The sequence below is a fragment of the Rhinopithecus roxellana genome, chromosome 8 (assembly GCF_007565055.1).
Source record: "Rhinopithecus roxellana isolate Shanxi Qingling chromosome 8, ASM756505v1, whole genome shotgun sequence".
NCBI lineage: Eukaryota > Metazoa > Chordata > Mammalia > Primates > Cercopithecidae > Rhinopithecus > Rhinopithecus roxellana.
Window position 1 is genome coordinate 32,873,554 of NC_044556.1, and position 16,966 is coordinate 32,890,519.

At 48.8% G+C, this 16,966-nt stretch overlaps 1 protein-coding gene across 1 annotated transcript; it reads right to left on the reverse strand.

Annotated features, from left to right (window-relative positions):
- Positions 1 to 8,437: 8,437 nt before the first annotated feature.
- KCNA10 (potassium voltage-gated channel subfamily A member 10) lies at positions 8,438 to 10,372 on the reverse strand. Its single transcript, XM_010386268.1, has one exon. It carries the CDS (start codon positions 10,000 to 10,002, stop codon positions 8,467 to 8,469), a length of 1,536 nt encoding a protein of 511 aa, XP_010384570.1. The 5' UTR covers positions 10,003 to 10,372; the 3' UTR covers positions 8,438 to 8,466.
- Positions 10,373 to 16,966: the final 6,594 nt, after the last annotated feature.

Below are 16,966 nucleotides of genomic sequence, written 5' to 3' on the forward strand. Positions count from 1 at the left end.
AAGATTCTCTGATCTTCCTTTTACCCAGCTCCCCAGCTCCCTGCCACCCCCAGTTCCTTTTCATCCCTGCGTTTGAGGGCAACCGTTCTTCTGTCTCGAGGTTGTGCTGGCCAGAGCAAACATAGCTTTCCCGGGGGAGACCAGGCCATCTTTCTTCCTCTTACTTCAAAGGGCCTTTGGAACACTCCACCCCATGGGCTGAACAGAATGTATTTCATTTTTTAGGAGGCTGGAATCAGCTGGCGAGCAGGGCAGGGGCACCTTGGGCTCTCCTTCCCTTCCCCATCTCCAGGACCCAGTGAGGAGGGAGGGCACGAAATCTCAGGCTCCTGAGTGGGGCTGGGAAGGCTGGCCTTGTCACTGGTAGGAGGGGCCGCACTCCTTCCTCAGCAGCTGGTGGAGCTGGGCCTGAGCAGGACTTCCCTGAAGGGCTGAGAAGGAAGCCTCCACTCTGTGGTCGCTCTCTGGGGAGGGGCCTGCTGAGGTGGGGAGGCCCAGTAGAGTCAGGGTATGATGGGGAGGGGCCTCCCCGTTGATTGTCCGGAAGTGCTGTCTTGACGGTTCAGTTGCTACACTGGAACCGAGACAGGGCTTTCTGAGAGAACTTCAGAGCTGGGGTTTCCCAGAGGAAGGCGTCTTGGGTCTCTTCGCCCTCCTGGAACACTGCCCACCAGGAAGAGCGGCCTGCGGGGAGGAAGGCAGGCAGCTTTCTCCTGAGCTGGAGAGGGACAGCCCTGAGGGCTTCTTCCCCTGTCAGAAACCCATCCCCCCTCCCTTCTCAGATGGACACTGGGGAGAAGACGGCAACAGACCAGATCTTAGCAGATCACTAAACAAATCAAAGCTCCTAATACAAAATCAGATTCTCCTCCCATCCCCATACATTCCCTGACCTCCCGGCAAGCTGGCAGGCCTCAGCGGGGGTTTGTCACCCCTAGCAGGGCAATGGTCACAAGCCCAGATGCCTTCTGGAGCTGGCAGGCCAAGTGTCAAAGACACCAGAGGGAGGGCAAAGAGGTTGGTAACCTGGAGAGCAGCCCCTGCTATTGTGGTCATCCAGGTTGGCCAAATCTTCTGATTTTCCAAAGGAAGTCAGAAATATATTTTCCAAATTTTCTGTGATGAAATATTTCAAGCATACATAGAAGTGGAGAGAATAGTTTACTTTAGTGAGCCCCCATAGACCCCACTATCTGGATTTGATGCTTATCAAGATTTTGCTGCCCTTGTTTCATCTGTCTTTTTAAAAAACAAGGTTTAAAAAATGAGAACTCTCCAGGCTTTTAAATGTTGGCTCAAAATTTTGGAACGCACACGTGTGTTCCATCCTCACGGCGGCTGTGGGCAACGCTGCCCAGGGGAGCTGGGTTTCTACTGTGGGCCAGGAGAGTACGGGGGCCCTGGGCCAGGCCTCCCCCGTGCCCCATCCCAGCTATGCCCCAGGCTCCAGAGCCCATGCCCATAAAGCCTCCAAGGGTCACTGCAGTCACACTTCTCTTGAAAGGGGAATAGGGATGGGAGACGAGGGGTGGGGCAGAGTGAAATCTTACTAGGCATATTGGTGGCTTAATTTTGTCTCTTTAGGGTGTGGGGAGGGAGAGCTTAGAGGCACTATTTTTTTAATTCAAAAGATATTTATTGAGCACCTGCTATGAGCTATGACAGGTTCTGGAAATATAGCAGTGGACAGACAAAAATCCCTATCTTTGGGAGTTAACATTTTTTATAAGAAATTATAGATAATTAGATACAAAAGTGATTATGTGTATGTGTGTGTGTGTGTGTGTGTGTGTGTGTGTTTATATATACCCACAGGTTGAGCATCCCAAATCCAAAAATCTGAATCCAAAATCTTAAACTTTTTGATTCAGAACATGACGCCAAAATGATAAAATTTCATATCTGACCCCATGTGACTGGTCACCATCAAAATGCAGGTGCATGACACACAGTGGATTCAGTGTTCTCAAAGCACAAAAGACCCTTCAGCTGCAACACATCTTTTGTGCCCCTTTTCAGATGCAAGGATGCCCACAGGGTAATAAAATGGTACTTGCAGAGGCCAGACATGCCAATGGCAGGTTCCTCACAATGCCCCACACAAAGCCAAGAGTTACGTGCGTTACTCATTGTGTTGTTTTGCTTATTCTCTGCTTTGTGTAAAGATGTTGTCGAAAATGTCAAAAAGGCCTGCATGATGCCCTTAGAGTAATGCAAATATTCCAAAATCTGAAAAAAAAAAACAAAAAAACCCAAATCAGAAACACTTCTGGTCCCAAGCATTTTGGATAAGGCATACCCAACCCGTAAATGTGTGTGTGTATGCATATGTGTGTATATACACATTCCTGGTGCATGGAGGATGCCTGCCTCCAGGGGCACAAAGGCCGACCAGCAGAGGCAAGCTGAGGACAATGGACAGGGGTGACGATGTGAGCTCTGAAGGTAGAGTTTGGATCTCCAGACTCAGAGGACCCAGGATGGTGACTGGCTTTCCTGCATTTCTCAGTCACGTGAGCCAGTAAGGTCCTCTCTTCTGTTTCAGTTTGAGTTGGATTTCTTTGACCTGCAACCGAATGCGTCCTCCCTGATATATTCTTGCACCAGTATGTACATCCTCAGTGAGTGCCTGAGGGAGTGTGGGGAGGGAACTACCGCAAAGCAGAGTGAGGGCTGTGCAAGCCCATCAGACCAGCTGCTGGCCAACCTGTGAGAGCAGCGCAAGGGAACCTCGTGTGTGAACAGCATTTTGGGCGGCCAAGTCTCCAGACCACATTGCACTGGCAGGTCTGTACCCACGAGATTGCCTCAGAGGTCCTGCAGAGCCTTCCATCTCAAGTGGTTTAACTCCTCTAAGTGGCCTCTGCATAGTGTGGGCCAGAAAAGGCTTATACAGTGAGGGGTGGCTCAAACCTCAGCCACTCTGCTGTCCCAGAACCTCAGGTAATGATGCTGGCCTGTTTTATGGTATCAGCGCCTTTGGTTTGGCTGGGAGTGAAGGGGAATTGAGGGTGGCAATATAAAGGTCAGGTTCTTGACCAAGAATGTGGGGCATAGGACAATTAGGGTACCATCTGTGTATAATCATCTCGATTTTGTGCCCCCTCCATTTGGGATTCCTAGGATGACCTCCCCACTGATAGGGTTTGGCTGTGTCCCCACCCAAATCTCATCTTGAATTGTAGCTCCCATAATTCCCATGTGTCATGGAAGAGACCCTGTGGGAGGTAATTGAATCATGGGGGCGGGTTTTTCCCATGCTGTTCTCATGATAGTGAATAAGTCTCACGAGATCTGATGGTTTTATAAAGGGGAGTTCTCCTGCACACACTCTCTTGCCTGCTGCCACCTAAGACGTGACTTTGCTCCTTATTTGCCTTCCACCATGAATGTGAGTCCTCCCCAGTCATGTGGAACTGTGAGTTCATTAAACCTTTTTCCTTTATAAATTACCCAGTCTCTTGTATTAGCAGTGTGAGAACAGATTAATACACTCACAATATGCCACAAAGAAATGTTACCTAACTTTTTGAAGCTTCGGTTTTGTCTGCCAATGGAAATAATACTTTATAGTGGTTGTTAAGATGAAATGAAAAATGTGTAAAGCATTTATAATGTTGTAACTGTTTATTAAATATGATGTTATCCTCATCACTACTTCTGTCTATGGCCCACATTACTAATTCTTTTTTTTTTTTTTTTTTTTTTTTTTTTTTTTTTTTTTTTGAGAAGGGGTTTCACTCTGTTGTCTAGGCTGGAGTGCAGTGGTGCAATCTTGGTTCATGGCGACTTCCGCTCAAGCAATCCTCCCACCTCACCTTCCCGAGGAGCTGGAACTAAAGGTGTCCGCCACCATACCCGGCTAATTTTTGTATTTTTTGTAGAGACAGGTTTTCACCATGTTGCCCAGGTTGGTCTTAAACTTCTGAGCTCAAGCAATCTGCCTGCCTTGGCCTCTGGAAGTGCTGGGATTACAGGCATGAGCCACTGTGCCTGGCTCACCTATGTTTATTAATTCCATATTTATGCTGTCTTTGAAATCAGCTGCCTTCTGCTTAAGGTCATTCCTTGACTCAGATTGCAAAGGTAAGCTCTATACTTGTTTGGGTAGTGTTAATTGGTCCACAGGAAAGCTTTTAAAGACTCATAGTTCCTTTCATTTTTGGAGTGCTTTACAGCCATAAATTACTTTTAGTAAAACTCCATCACTGAGTCCTCAGCCTGCGAGGCAGAAGTAATTTTGTCCATGTTTCCAGATTTGGAAGTAAGCTTAAGGAGGTTGAACACAAGTATGAGAATCAGAGAAACAGGAAGTCCAGCAGAGGGTGGGCCCTGAGCAGCCACTCTGGTGGGCTGTGGAGGGCCTATGATCCCTATTAGCCAGGCTGGGTGAGGGAGGACAACAGTGGGGACTCAGGGCCTGCTCCTTGCTGGGGTGGAGTGGGTGGGGAGAATGTTACCATGTTTGCTGCTAGTTAGGTATTTTTAAATCTCCATTTTCTACTTAAGGAAACTGAAGCTCATTGATGTCCAAGTCATACAATTAATACCAACTTAGCCAGGTACTTCGACTCCAAGTTTAGAATTAAGTTTCAAAATGTTTTATGGTTTATACAACTTTTGAAAAGAGAATAATGTGGCTGGGTGCGGTGGCTCAAGCCTGTTATCTCAACACCTTGGGAGGCCGAGGCAGGCGGATCACGAGGTCAGGAGATGGAGACTATTCTGGCTAACATGGTGAAACCCCGTCTCTACTAAAAATAAAAAAAAATTAGCTGGGCATGGTGGCGGGCGCCTGTAGTCCCAGCTACTCAGGAGGCTGAGGCAGGAGAATGGCGTAAACCCAGGAGGCAGAGCTTGCAGTGAGCCGAAATTGCGCCACTGCACTCCAGCCTGGGCGACAGAGTGAGACTTCGTCTCAAAAAAAAAAAAAAAGAGAATGATGAGCAGAGCACAACCATTAGTTGTAAATGGCACGTTCTTTGCAAAGACAGCTGGTATACTATGATGGAAAAGAAAACACAAGTTTTGAAAACCTTTTGCTAATTGTATCACCCCTTGAAAATATCTTGTTTCTCTCACGTTACTTGCTTATTTTTACTGTAAAAATTAAAAAGGACTGTTTTTGTTCTATCCAGCATCTTTATTCGGGGGCTATAAAGTGCCTACCACACAGTAGGAGCTCAGTACATCTTAATTCACTGAATGAAGGCCTCAGGCCTTGCTCTGCTCCTTCTAAAGGCAGGGTTGTTCCAGCCTGGCCGCTGACAAGTCCTTTCTCCGCATGGGTCGTGGGAACATCTTCCTCTCTGTGCTCCACACTGCCCCTCGCAGCCCAGCTCTGCCTTCCCCACCTCTCTCCTTTTTGTTTGTCAGTGAGTCATCTGGGTGCTCCTCTACAGACAACAGATCTCACTGCAGACAGCAGGCTGGGCAGATGTGTGGTGGGAGGGGCTCCCATAGCTCTTCTCCTGCACTGGGTGGTTAAGAAAGAATCCGATGATCCAGTGTCGGTGCACAGAGACTGTGGCACCTGCCTCACTGGGAATGGAGGGCTTGCCTCTGCAGCTGCAGTCACTGGCACCAGCCTGAAGGCAGGGCCTGCTTCCTGGGTATCAGACTCTTATGATCGGGCCTTCTAAGGCTGTAAGGGTAACTAGATTAGCCAAAGAAAAAGTGGCTCCTCTCTGCCCTGCTCTGCCTATACGCTTTCTGGCAGGGCCTCAGGAAGAGAAAGGCTAGGGCTGCAGGCCCTGGGACTCCATTTGGCCTCTGGGGTCACTGGCCCAGCCTATCCTGGGGTCTGATTATTCCACTGTGATTGCAACATGCAATGGTGTAGGGCCAGCATGTGGCCCTGCTGCTGAACACAGAGTCAGTGGGAGGGAGAAGGCAGAGGCCTCTGGAGAAGCAGCCTACCTGATCCCAGGAGTGCACCAAGCCTGTCTGCATGACCACAGCCGCAGCTTGCTTGCCCCAGTGGAGACCGCTCTGGTTAGGAAGCATGAAGAGGCACATTTTGGCATCAAAGAGATCTAGATTCGAATCCCTTCTCTGTTGCTTCCTGGATGTGTGCCCTCGGATCTCTCTAAACCAGTTCCTCACATGGCAAAGTGGGGGTGCTAATATTTACCTCAGAGGGCTGATGTGAGGGGCGTAGTGTCCCCACATAGCCCTCATAGGGGAGAGGTTTTGATGTAAAGGATTGTGATGGCATGCCTGCCAGAGGCTTGAATGTGGGCATGTGGGCTCCTGTGTTAAGGCGCCCCCTCAGGTCCTTCAGGTCTTGGACAAGTAGGTTTTGTAAGGGCATTGTACAGATAAACATTTGCATCACCTTAAATCAAAATGTTATTATCATTCTGGCACCCAAGTTTGTGTGACTCTGTAAACCGACCAGTGAAGACAATCTGCTCACCAGGCCACCAACCTGGAACCAGAGCCTGGCATAAGGCCTCAGAGGACTCCATAGGTGTGAGGCCTGGAGCTCCATGGGGCATCTGGTCAGCCCTACTCACTTGGGCGAGAGGGGTGGGTAGGGAACTGGAGAGTGCCCTGAAAGGACACTGAAGGGGAGAAATGGGAAGGGAACTTAGAAAATTGTGGGGAAGACCCTCTGAAGTCTGGAATCCTCAGGCTCATGGGCTGGGACAGGAGCCTGTTTACCTAGGTCTCAGGGCAATAATGGCTTGTGTGAAGCCCAGGCTGGATCTTTGCATGACTGGTGCTTAATCAAAGCTTGGGGTTAAAGTGCAAGAAGGTATTTGAGATTATTAGGGTGGAAAGGAGATTTAAAGATTACTAAATTCAGCTTTTTAGGAGATAAAGACAAAAGAAAAGAGAAGCGGCTTTCTCCCACATCAGCCAGCTTACTATGAAGTGGAAGTTGTGTGGAGGCATCTGTGGTTGCAGCACTGTGTCTTGCAGGATTGTGTGGAGCTGGGTGGCTGTCTGTGTGATGACTAATTTTATGTGTCAACTTGACTGGGCCACAGGGTGCCCAGATATTTGTCAAACATTATCCTGGGTGTGTTTGTGGGGGTGTTTCTGAATGAGATTAACCTTTAAATCAGTAGACTAAGTAAAGCAGACAGCCCTCCCTAACGTGTGTGGGCCCTATCCAATCAGTTGAAGGCCTGCACAGAATAAAAAGGCTGATTCCTTACCCTAAGCACGGGGCCATTCCTTCTTACTGACTACCTTTGAGCTGGGACATTGTTTTCTTCTTGCCTTCTGACTTGAAATGAAACATCGGCTCTTCCTGGGGCTTGAGCCTGCTGACCTTCCTACCAGAACCCTACCATGGTGCTCCTGAATCTCCAGCTTGCTGACTCACCCTGCGGACATGGGACTTTTCAGCCTTCGTAATTGCGAGAGCCAGTTCCCTACAAGAAATCTCTGTCTCTATGTATATATGTACACATATAAATACACACACACACCACACACACACACACACCCTATTGGTTCCATTTCTCTGGAGAACCCTGACAGACACAGCCAGGACTGTGTGTTGGGAGTTTTGTGGAGTGGAGCTGTGCAGTGGTCTGTGACCCAGGGGCATTGTTCTGGTGTTGAAATGTCTTTGAGTGGCTACGTGTTGGGTGCTGGGACTGAGGACAGCACAAGGCCTTCTTATTTGACCGGGTAGATGGGGGAGAGACAGAGTGGAGGTTTCTTTCCCTGTCCTTTGGGGAATCCCAATTCTACTCCCTTGTTCTGAGAGTTTGGTGGACTATGTCACTGTTTCTGGGTGACCTTAGGTAAGTTGCTCTCCCCTGGTGTGTTCACCTGTAACATGGGAATAATAATCAAATCGGATAATAATCAAATCTGCTTTACTGATTATTCTAAGATGCAGTGAGATAATGTGGGTGAAAGTGTTTTGGAAAATTTATGCAGTGCTACACAAGTACAAGGTATTATTATTATTGCAATTAAATAAGTCTGAGCTCTTCCTCTCTGCTTACAGCAACCCTTGGTCTTTTCATATGCTTCCTTGCAGGAAGACCAAAACCAGTGCTTTTTAATCTTTAATGTGCAAATGAATCACTTGGGATCTTGTTAAACTGCAGATTCGGATTCAGTAAGTCAGAGTAGGCCTAGATTCTGCATTTTCATGCTCCCAGGTGATACCAATATTTCTGGTCTGGGGACCTGAACTATCTCTTCATAGGAAAAGAGACCCAAATCTTTCTATAATGTATTGAAAAGAAACAATTTAGAAAATACAGTAGACATATGGGCTTATTAAAATTGCTTGTAGTCAGAGATACTTACTGATCACAAAAGATACATTTGGGTCTTTGGAAAGATGAAGTGAGAGAAGGAAGTGGGAAAGAGGAAGGAATGAAGGGAGGAAGGGAAGGCAGAAGGAAGAGAGAGAAGAGGGGAAAAAGTAAGAGAGAGAGGGAGAAGAGAGAAGAGAGAAGAGAGATAGGATGGACCCAAGAAGCCCTGGACTGATCACTTCCTGGACTTCTCTGTGGAACAGCCACCATTGGTCTTACTAAGAGAGTTTGTGCTGCCCATTCTTGAGCCTACACCGTTGAGGATTCTTTCAATTTCACCTGGGATGTTCTGCTTTTCCTCATTCTCAGTCTCCCGATGGTAGAAGTAATTGAAGTTGGAGACAATGACAGGCACAGGGAGGGCAATGGTGAGGACCCCTGCAATGGCACACAGAGTGCCCACAATCTTCCCCCCTGGGGTGGTCGGGCACATGTCCCCATAGCCTACAGTTGTCATGGTGACCACTGCCCACCAGAAGCCATCAGGAATGCTAGAGAAATGGGACTCTGGCTCATCTACCTCAGCAAAGTAGACCGCGCTGGAGAAGAGGATGACTCCAATGAAGAGGAAGAATATGAGCAACCCCAACTCCCGCATGGACGCCTTCAGTGTTTGCCCAAGGATCTGCAGCCCCTTGGAGTGGCGGGAGAGCTTGAAGATGCGGAAGACCCTCACCAGGCGGATGATCCTCAGGATGGCCAGGGACATGTTCTGTTGGGCACTCGGCTCTGTCTCCTGGGCAAGCTCTGTGATGAGAGTTGCAAAGTAGGGGATAATGGAGATGATGTCAATGATGTTCATGATGTTCCTGAAGAAGTCAGTCTTGCTGGGGCAGACCACAAACCGGAGCACCAGCTCAAAGGTGAACCACATGATGCAGGTAGACTCCACCATGAAGAAAGGGTCAGTGAACATGGTCTGGGAGAGGACTGTCTTGTTCATGTTGAGACTGGGGTCTCTGACCACCTTCAGCTCCCTATCCTCCCGGAACTCTGGCAGTGTCTCCAGGCAGAAGATGGTGATGGAGATGACTACAACCAACACTGAGACCACAGCCACACTACGGGCAGCACTGGAACTCTCAGGGTATTCAAAGAGGAGCCAGAACTGACGGTGGATGTCATTGGTGGGTAGCAGTGTTTCAGGGTCTTTGATGAAGCCTTCATCCTCCCGGAACTGGTCCATGGCCTCACTACCCAGCTCATAGAAGGAGATTTCATCAGCAAAGATATCAATAGGAACATTGGCTGGGCGCCGAATTTTCCCACCAGATTGGTAATAATAGAGGATTCCATCAAAACTGGGCCGGTTCCGATCAAAGAAATACTCATTTCTCATGGAGTCAAAGAACTGCATCCTTTTCTCCCGGTCTCCCAGGAGAGTCTCTGGGAATTGACTGAGGGTTCTGAGCTGGGTCTCAAATCTCAGCCCAGCAATGTTAATGATCACCCTCTGGTTTCCTTCATTCAGGACCACTGGCTCAGGCCCTGGGGGGTCAGCATAGTCTCCTGGAAGCTTGGAGAAGGCCGTCTCATGGTTGGTGCTGTCGCTGATGAGGATCTTCCAGTTGGAGAAGGAGCTTCCGCCAGGCTGGCCTTTTGGGCTGGTTGAGTCGAAGTCTGTGGCATAGCCTGGCTCTTCTTGGATTTCATCTGAGTTATCAAAATTGACCAGCGCAACCTCCATTTCTTTCCAGCCACACACATCCATTCTAGGGGAGCCAGGGAAGAAGCATGAAGATCCTCAGCCTTTGCTGCCTCCTGTGAGCTATGGAGAAGAAGAAGTTCATTATACAGGACCCAGGGCAGAATACAACTGGCCCTTGTTTATTGAGGTAAGGCATACCAGTGACTTATTTGTAGCTTGGGAAGGAACATCATGGTTATTTTGGCAACATGCTTCCCTGGAAATCATTTTGAACCCCTGAGTTTGCATAAACTAATAACTAGAAGAAATTGCAAAAAAAGGATCCTGGCAAAGAGGGAGAGATTCTTCCCAGCAAAGGATGGTCTTCATATGTGATGGCAGAGGGGCCATGCTAAAAGAGGAAGTTAACATTCCTTAATAATAAAAAGTATGATCTTGTATTTGCATGAAGCCTTCTGTCTACCCAAACACGTCTCCATGCCCAATCTCATTCGTAATGCCTCTCTTTCTCTCACAGCAACAGCCAGTCCTTCACACATCCTTTTGGTCATGTCTTCAAGTCTTCAAAATATATCTGGAATTCAACCAGTTTGTGTCACCTCTACCCCTGCTCCTGGACCCAGTGGTGAAGGATGGAACCAGACCTATGGACCCAGTGGGGATTTGTTTGGGAAGGAAAAACAAGAGGCTGGGCTGGCCAATCGACAGTGTCCTCTAAACGACCCCTCTCCTGGAAATAACTCCTAGAGTTGTTTTGAAGGTACCTCAAATGAGATAACATGTGTAGAATGCTTGGTGGAAAGAAAGATCACTATATTATAGCTATTGTTGTTTTTTGTCAACTTTCCCACATAATAAGCACTTTAGAAACTACCAGCAATTGGAATTTTTTTAGCCTGGGCCCAAGGTGTCCATAGGGATTAATTTCATTTTGAGAAATCATTTTAGGTGGGAAGGAAGTAAATAATTGCGTGTGTGTGTGTGTTTGTGTGTGTGTGTGTGTGTGTGTGTGCTGGAGGTGGGGTTAGGAAATCATGTCCAGTGGGCTTGGACATCTCTACACATAGACTAATATTTCTTTCCTCAGGTTCAGTCTAGCTTCAATTTCAACTGAAGCCAGGCAGGCTCGGGGTGGGAATGGGAGAGAAGTAAGAGACTTAGCTTCGGGCAAAATCTGCAGTGGTCATAGCCTTGGAGAGGTTTCCTTTACAGGGACAAGGCTACCTGCAGTGTAGTGTTATAGTCTTTTCAAAGTGATTCCACGTTCACTTACCTCATTAGATGACAATAATCATGGGAGGTTAGATGTTATCTCTGTTTTGCAGATGGGGAAACCAAATCACAGGGACAAAGTGACTTCCCAAGGTCACATAACTAGTGCTATGGAGTCCTGACCTAAACCTGGCCACGGCCTTCTGGCCCATGGCCTTTCCCGATAGACCATGGAGTCCCTATATGGAAGCTAAGCCTTGTGGGGAGCTGTAGGCCAGGGCCACAGAATTGTCAGGGGCCCAGAGCTCTTTCCACCCCATGACCCATTTTCTCAGTTCAGGTGCCATGTGTCGAGTGATGAGCTCAAGTCTGGTTGGTCAGCACTGGTAGAGCACCCATTCTACCTCTCAGGAGTGTGTGGCCATTGCAAACAGCCTCATTTCATGGAGCTACTGCTTCCTCAGCTGTGGAATGAGGAAGGATGTGCCCACTGCCAAGCATGTCACGTGCCAGCCTGCTGTGCAAGGCTCAGCGAGCAGTAGGATGGCTGGGAGGCAGGATGGAATCTGAGAATAGAATCAGTCCACGCGAGCTCAGATCCTGGCTCTGTACATGGTAAGCACTGGAGAAATGTAGCTATCCCCTTCACAGTGATTTGAATGATGATTTGGGGGCCTTTCCTGAACTGCTTGGCAGCTGGATGGCTGTGAGTGGGGGACTCCAGCTCTGTGCTCATCTTGTGTCTTCAGAGCACCATTTTCTCCCATGGGGTCTTGGACCGCAGGTGGTGCTCCCTGCTGATTATCTTCCAGGGGTGAATCAGTCCCGCTTTCTGAGCGGAATGAGTACCATCAGTGAGCTTTGGGCAAGGTTTGGGGACCACTTCCATGGTTCTGGCCAAGGCTAGAGTGACCCTTATCAGCAAATTCTCTGGAGGTCAGTGGCAACAAGCTTGTGGGATTAGGGAGAGCTTCTCTGGTCAAATAATTAACTTCCTTTTCTGGGAGTCAGGCCGTTTCCCTTCTCCCCACCTCCTAGGTGCCTCTTTGTCATCTCCATCCCCAGGTCGAGTGACAGATAGGAGGGTGTTTGATGAGGGTCTGATGGTGTGGAGGTGGCAGACAGTGCCAAGGTCAAACAGCATATTCCGTGGTCTACAGAAGTGTGCTGTGCAGGCGGCTCCACCTGCCCCATTAGTAGTAAATGTTAATCATTAAAACAAAGAGAAAAGAGAACCGTCTTGAGGATAAGGACCTGGTATGAGGCTCTGCCCCACCACTTAAGAGTGTATATTTTATAGCAAATAATTGGGTTTTATGACTCAACTTTCTAATCTATAAAGTGGGTAAAAATAATAGTAATTCCCATCTCAAAGATTATACTGAGAATGAAATAAGGTAATAACAGTGAAAGCATTTTGTAAATTGTAATCGTAAATTGTAAAATTACAAAAATCATCCTTTACACTTTCCTCCCCTCTGCTCCACACATAAACCCAATATAACATGCTCGTAGAAAGCATGTTTCATGTGAAGAACTGCAGGAGGAATTCTCAGCTCACTATTCTCCCCTTCTGCTCGGCCCAGTCCCGACTCCATGTCTTCATCCTTGTTTTGCTCCTGCTTCTCATATGCTTTCTACTCCCCTGCCCTCCCCCGACTATCTATTCCTCCCTGCCCATCTGGGGACTGTTCAGATCCTACCTTGTCCCAGGAGCCTGCCCTGGCCAGTGTCTGGGAGAGCCCTTTGTCTCCCTGTGCTGCTAGTCTGCTTGTGTAGATGCTCACTTTTGTCCTCAGTTTGGAGCACCAGCTTCCATGGGGTCAGCCTTCACTCTTCAGCTCTCTTGCAAGTTTTCAGGGTGCATGATTGTGTTTTGCAGAGCTTTTCCTGTCAGCCTGCTTGGTCTTGGAGGACATGATTCCCATCTGATCCCACCTGCATCGCCCCAGTGTCCAGCTCAAAGTTGCAGATTGGAGGGTGGCTGATGAGGGGCAGGGTGGTGTTGGAGGTAGTGGGGCAGTGCCAATTTTAAACAGTGTATCCTGTGGATGTAGAGTGATTATTTGCTAAGCACTTGCTTGTTAAGTAGGTGAATGAATGAAGGAATGTTGTAAGCTCATGAAGGCAGGGACCATGTCTGTCTTATGCACCACTTGGCTAGCCCACCTATGCGTGCAATTCATCTCTGGTAAGTGAGTGAATGAATGAGTGATGAATGAATGAGGGGTGGTGGTTGGTGCATGGGCTCAGGGCCAGGACACCTGCATTGCCTCTACAGTTCTGTGATCACTGATTGCTTGCATTACCTCATCCAGACTCCATTTTTTCATCTGTAATAAGAAAATATGCAGAGTCAAAGGAGCTAGATAAAAAGGATATGCATATAGAATAATTCTATTTATATGAAATTCTAGAAAATGCAAACTAATCTAGAATGACAGGAAGCAGATCAGCAATTGCCTGGGGATGAGGATGGAGAGGGTGAGGGCAGAGTTACAAAGGGGCTCAAGATTGTAGGGGTGAAGTTTATGTTTCTTATTTTGATTTTGTGATGGTTTCACAAGTCTATTCACTAGTCAAAACTTATCAAGTAGCACACTCTAAGTTTAATGTGCGTCATTGTATTTCAACAAATCTGTAAAAAAGAAAAAAAAGGCAATCACACAAACAAAAGAAATAAAAGTGCCAGTGGCAAATAAAAGAGTTTGCAAGTGATTCCTCAAGATTTTAGCAAGGACCAAAGGAGATGGTACGAGGATGCTCTGTAAACTGCATGGGTCATGTGGAAAAAGGGGGTTACTCTTGCATAGTGCTCACTACGGTGCACAGCACCGTGTCTGTTCATGTTGCAAGAGCTCAGCAAACTGTTTAGGAAGAGTGAACGTACCCTGAAGCCCAGGACCAATCTTGGTGCCCAGAGACCACCCAGCAGTGCTATATCCCTGCAGATCAGGCTGTGGGTACTTTATCCTCTCTCAGAAATGTGCACAATGTCAAGGAAGCCCCCGGGCCATGGCAGGCTGGCTCTCTCAGCTAGGTGCTTGGCATTTTGTCTGTTTAGGGGTGTGAGAGAAGCCTCTGTTTGCACTGGAAAAAATCTGCTTCTCTGGAAGGGTTTCACCCTTTCAATAGGCTTTTGTACTATAATTACTATTTTATAACAGTCAAGATCAGAGTTGTTTCTGCCCCTTGGACTCACAGTCTGGGCTGCCCCCCTCTGTCTCACACTCTGGAAGGAGACGGATGCCTTGGATGGGGTGAGTCACTTGGTGAAGCTGGAACTGCAGAGCTGTGGGTATTTGGGGGCTGGCTCCCATTGCAACGGGCAGGGGCCTAGAGTCTGTCTTAGATCTTTTGATCTGCCCAGTGATCCAGGGCCTCAATGGAATTGCCATTACTCCAGGCTGAGCTCTCACCCATAGCTGAAGTGATCATCACTTTCAAGAGTTGTCCATAACGTCCGATTTGACATGTAGTCTCTGTGCTTGCCTGGCACAGTGCTGAGACAGTGCACTGGATTGAAACAGATCTCTTTTCCCTGCTGAACATACTTGTACTTTCCTCCCTCCAGGCCACCACGTGGGCAGGTCCTGCCACCTGCATACTTTGCTTCTAACCTCACCTGAAGGTGAAGCTTTCTCTAAGGACTCCAGGTGAAGGCACTCTTGCCCTTCTGAGCACCCCCTGGAAAATGTCTACATTTCCTTCTTGGCATTTTATTTGATTAATGTTTGATCTCCTAGAACTTTGTCATCTTTGGGTCCCTCAGCATCTGGCACGTGGGAACAGGCTGACTCCCTCACTATCCTGGAGACCCCTATGCTTTCCCATCTTCTGACCTCTGCTCATCACCCTTCCCCAACAGCCAGACGGACTTGAGTTTGAATCCCATCTTTTTACCCACTAGGTATGTGACCTTAGGCACATCACCACCTTTGTGAACTCTGCTTTCTTTCCCTCTAACTGGGTCTAATCACATCTTTCTTCTGGCTTCTTGGGGGAAAGAATGAGATAGTGTACAGCACTTTGCCTGTCATGCAGTAGGCATCCCATGGACGGGAACTGATCTTTTTTGGGAAGCTTCCCTGCCCACGTGATGCAGACCTCAGCCATCCCAGCTGCCCCTTCTATGCCCTGTAGCTCTTCACGTTGGCAGCCAGACTGAGGATGAGGCTTTTGGTTCAGGTAACCTCTTCCCTGACTGGACCAGGCACTTCCTGCAGGCAGGGCATGGGGAGGGGCTCAGCCCTGTGCTTCTCCCAGAACAGCCGTGTAGACATCTGTGGCTAATGCCAGGGCTGTGGACCTGGCTTTTCAAGGTCACAGAGCTGTACCAAGCAGGCAGTGTCTAGAACCCATCCCATGGCCTTTCCCCATGGGTCAACTTTGGTTGCCTAGCAACTCCAACACCTCCTACACATTCAGGTGAGGCAGCAGCTGTTCCTTAGTCAGAGAATGGTTGAAATAAGTAATCATGCAAAGACAACTGTGTGTACTGCATCTCAGGGCCCCAAGGCCCCGGTGACAGGGAGCTCAGATGTCGCAGGGCTGGAAACAGGTAGGAGGATGAGGGATTGGGCAGCTGGGCCTGACTCTCCGGTCCTTGAGCGAATGAGTGAAGGACTGAAGGAAGATGGGGTGAAACACAAACCGTGGCACCGCTTGTGACTGGACAGAAGAGGGCGCTGCTGTCTTACTGGAAGCAATCCCTGGGCCACTCGGAGGACCCTTTACTTCCCTCTTTGATGCCTCTTTTCTTTCACCTTAGGGTCAGCCAGGTCTCAGGTCTTGCAGATTCTCCCCAGTGAGTGGCTCTCAAACCCGCCCCTTTCTGGTCTGCCCCTCTTAGAGCCAAGCCCCATCTCTTCAGTTCATGCTGAACCACAGCCCGCAGGAAGAGTGTGGATTCTGTTCCTCTCTGTCTCACGTGGTCGGGATTATGTTGCCTCACTCGCCAAGAGCCTCAGTTTCCCCAACCAGGGAAAGGGAAGATGGGGTCCTAGGCAAGACTCACTGGCTCTGCTGCTCACTGTAGCCCCTCTGGTCCCTCGAGTGCCCAACTCCTCCAGCCTTTCTGACTGGAAAGCAGAGGTGGCGATGTCAGCTTTAGGGACATGGAAAGGGTAGAGCTGGAAACCAAGAGCAGTGCCCATCAGGAGACCTGAATTCAGTGGGGAGGTCAGCAGGCTGGGTGTGGGGGCTGCCCCTCATCCGGCCTGAGGCAGGCTCTCCATCCTGGTCAGGAGTGCAGGCTCTGGGGGCAGACAGGAGGGCCAGCTCCCAATCCTGGCTTGGCCACTTACTGTCTGTGTGACAGAGAACAAGTTACTTATGCTCCCTTCACTTAGGGTTCTTCATCTTTACAGTGGCCTTGCTAGCACCTCCCTGGAAAGGGTGCGGTGAGAAAATGATGTCACATAGAAAGCACGCAGCATGCAGTAGGCGCTCAGCAAATGCTGGCAGCTGCTATTAGTTGGGCCTGGTCAGGGACCATGGGGTGGGGTGGCCATTCCTCCTTTCCCTGTCCTGCCATCGGTAAAATGGGTGAATTTCACCCTTACTAGTATAGCAGCCAGGCCCTTTCAGAGGCTGTCCATGCTGATGCCGAGCCTGCTGGGACAGGCATGATGGTCAGTAAGGGGAAGGCCTCAATGTTCCTGGGCCGTCCGAGGCTGGGTAGAACTTGTACGGCCCATCCTCTAAGCCCCTCTGTCTGTGGTGAAGCTGCTTCCTCCTGTCCTGCCGTGAGGGGTGAGGTGGTCACTTGGTTACCTACACTCCTGCTGACCACACAGTTCCACACAGGATGTGA

What these genes read in the sequence shown, in the direction of transcription:
- KCNA10 (XM_010386268.1), bottom strand. Translation starts at nt 10,002, where the DNA reads ATGGATGTGTGTGGCTGGAAAGAAATGGAGGTTGCGCTGGTCAATTTT.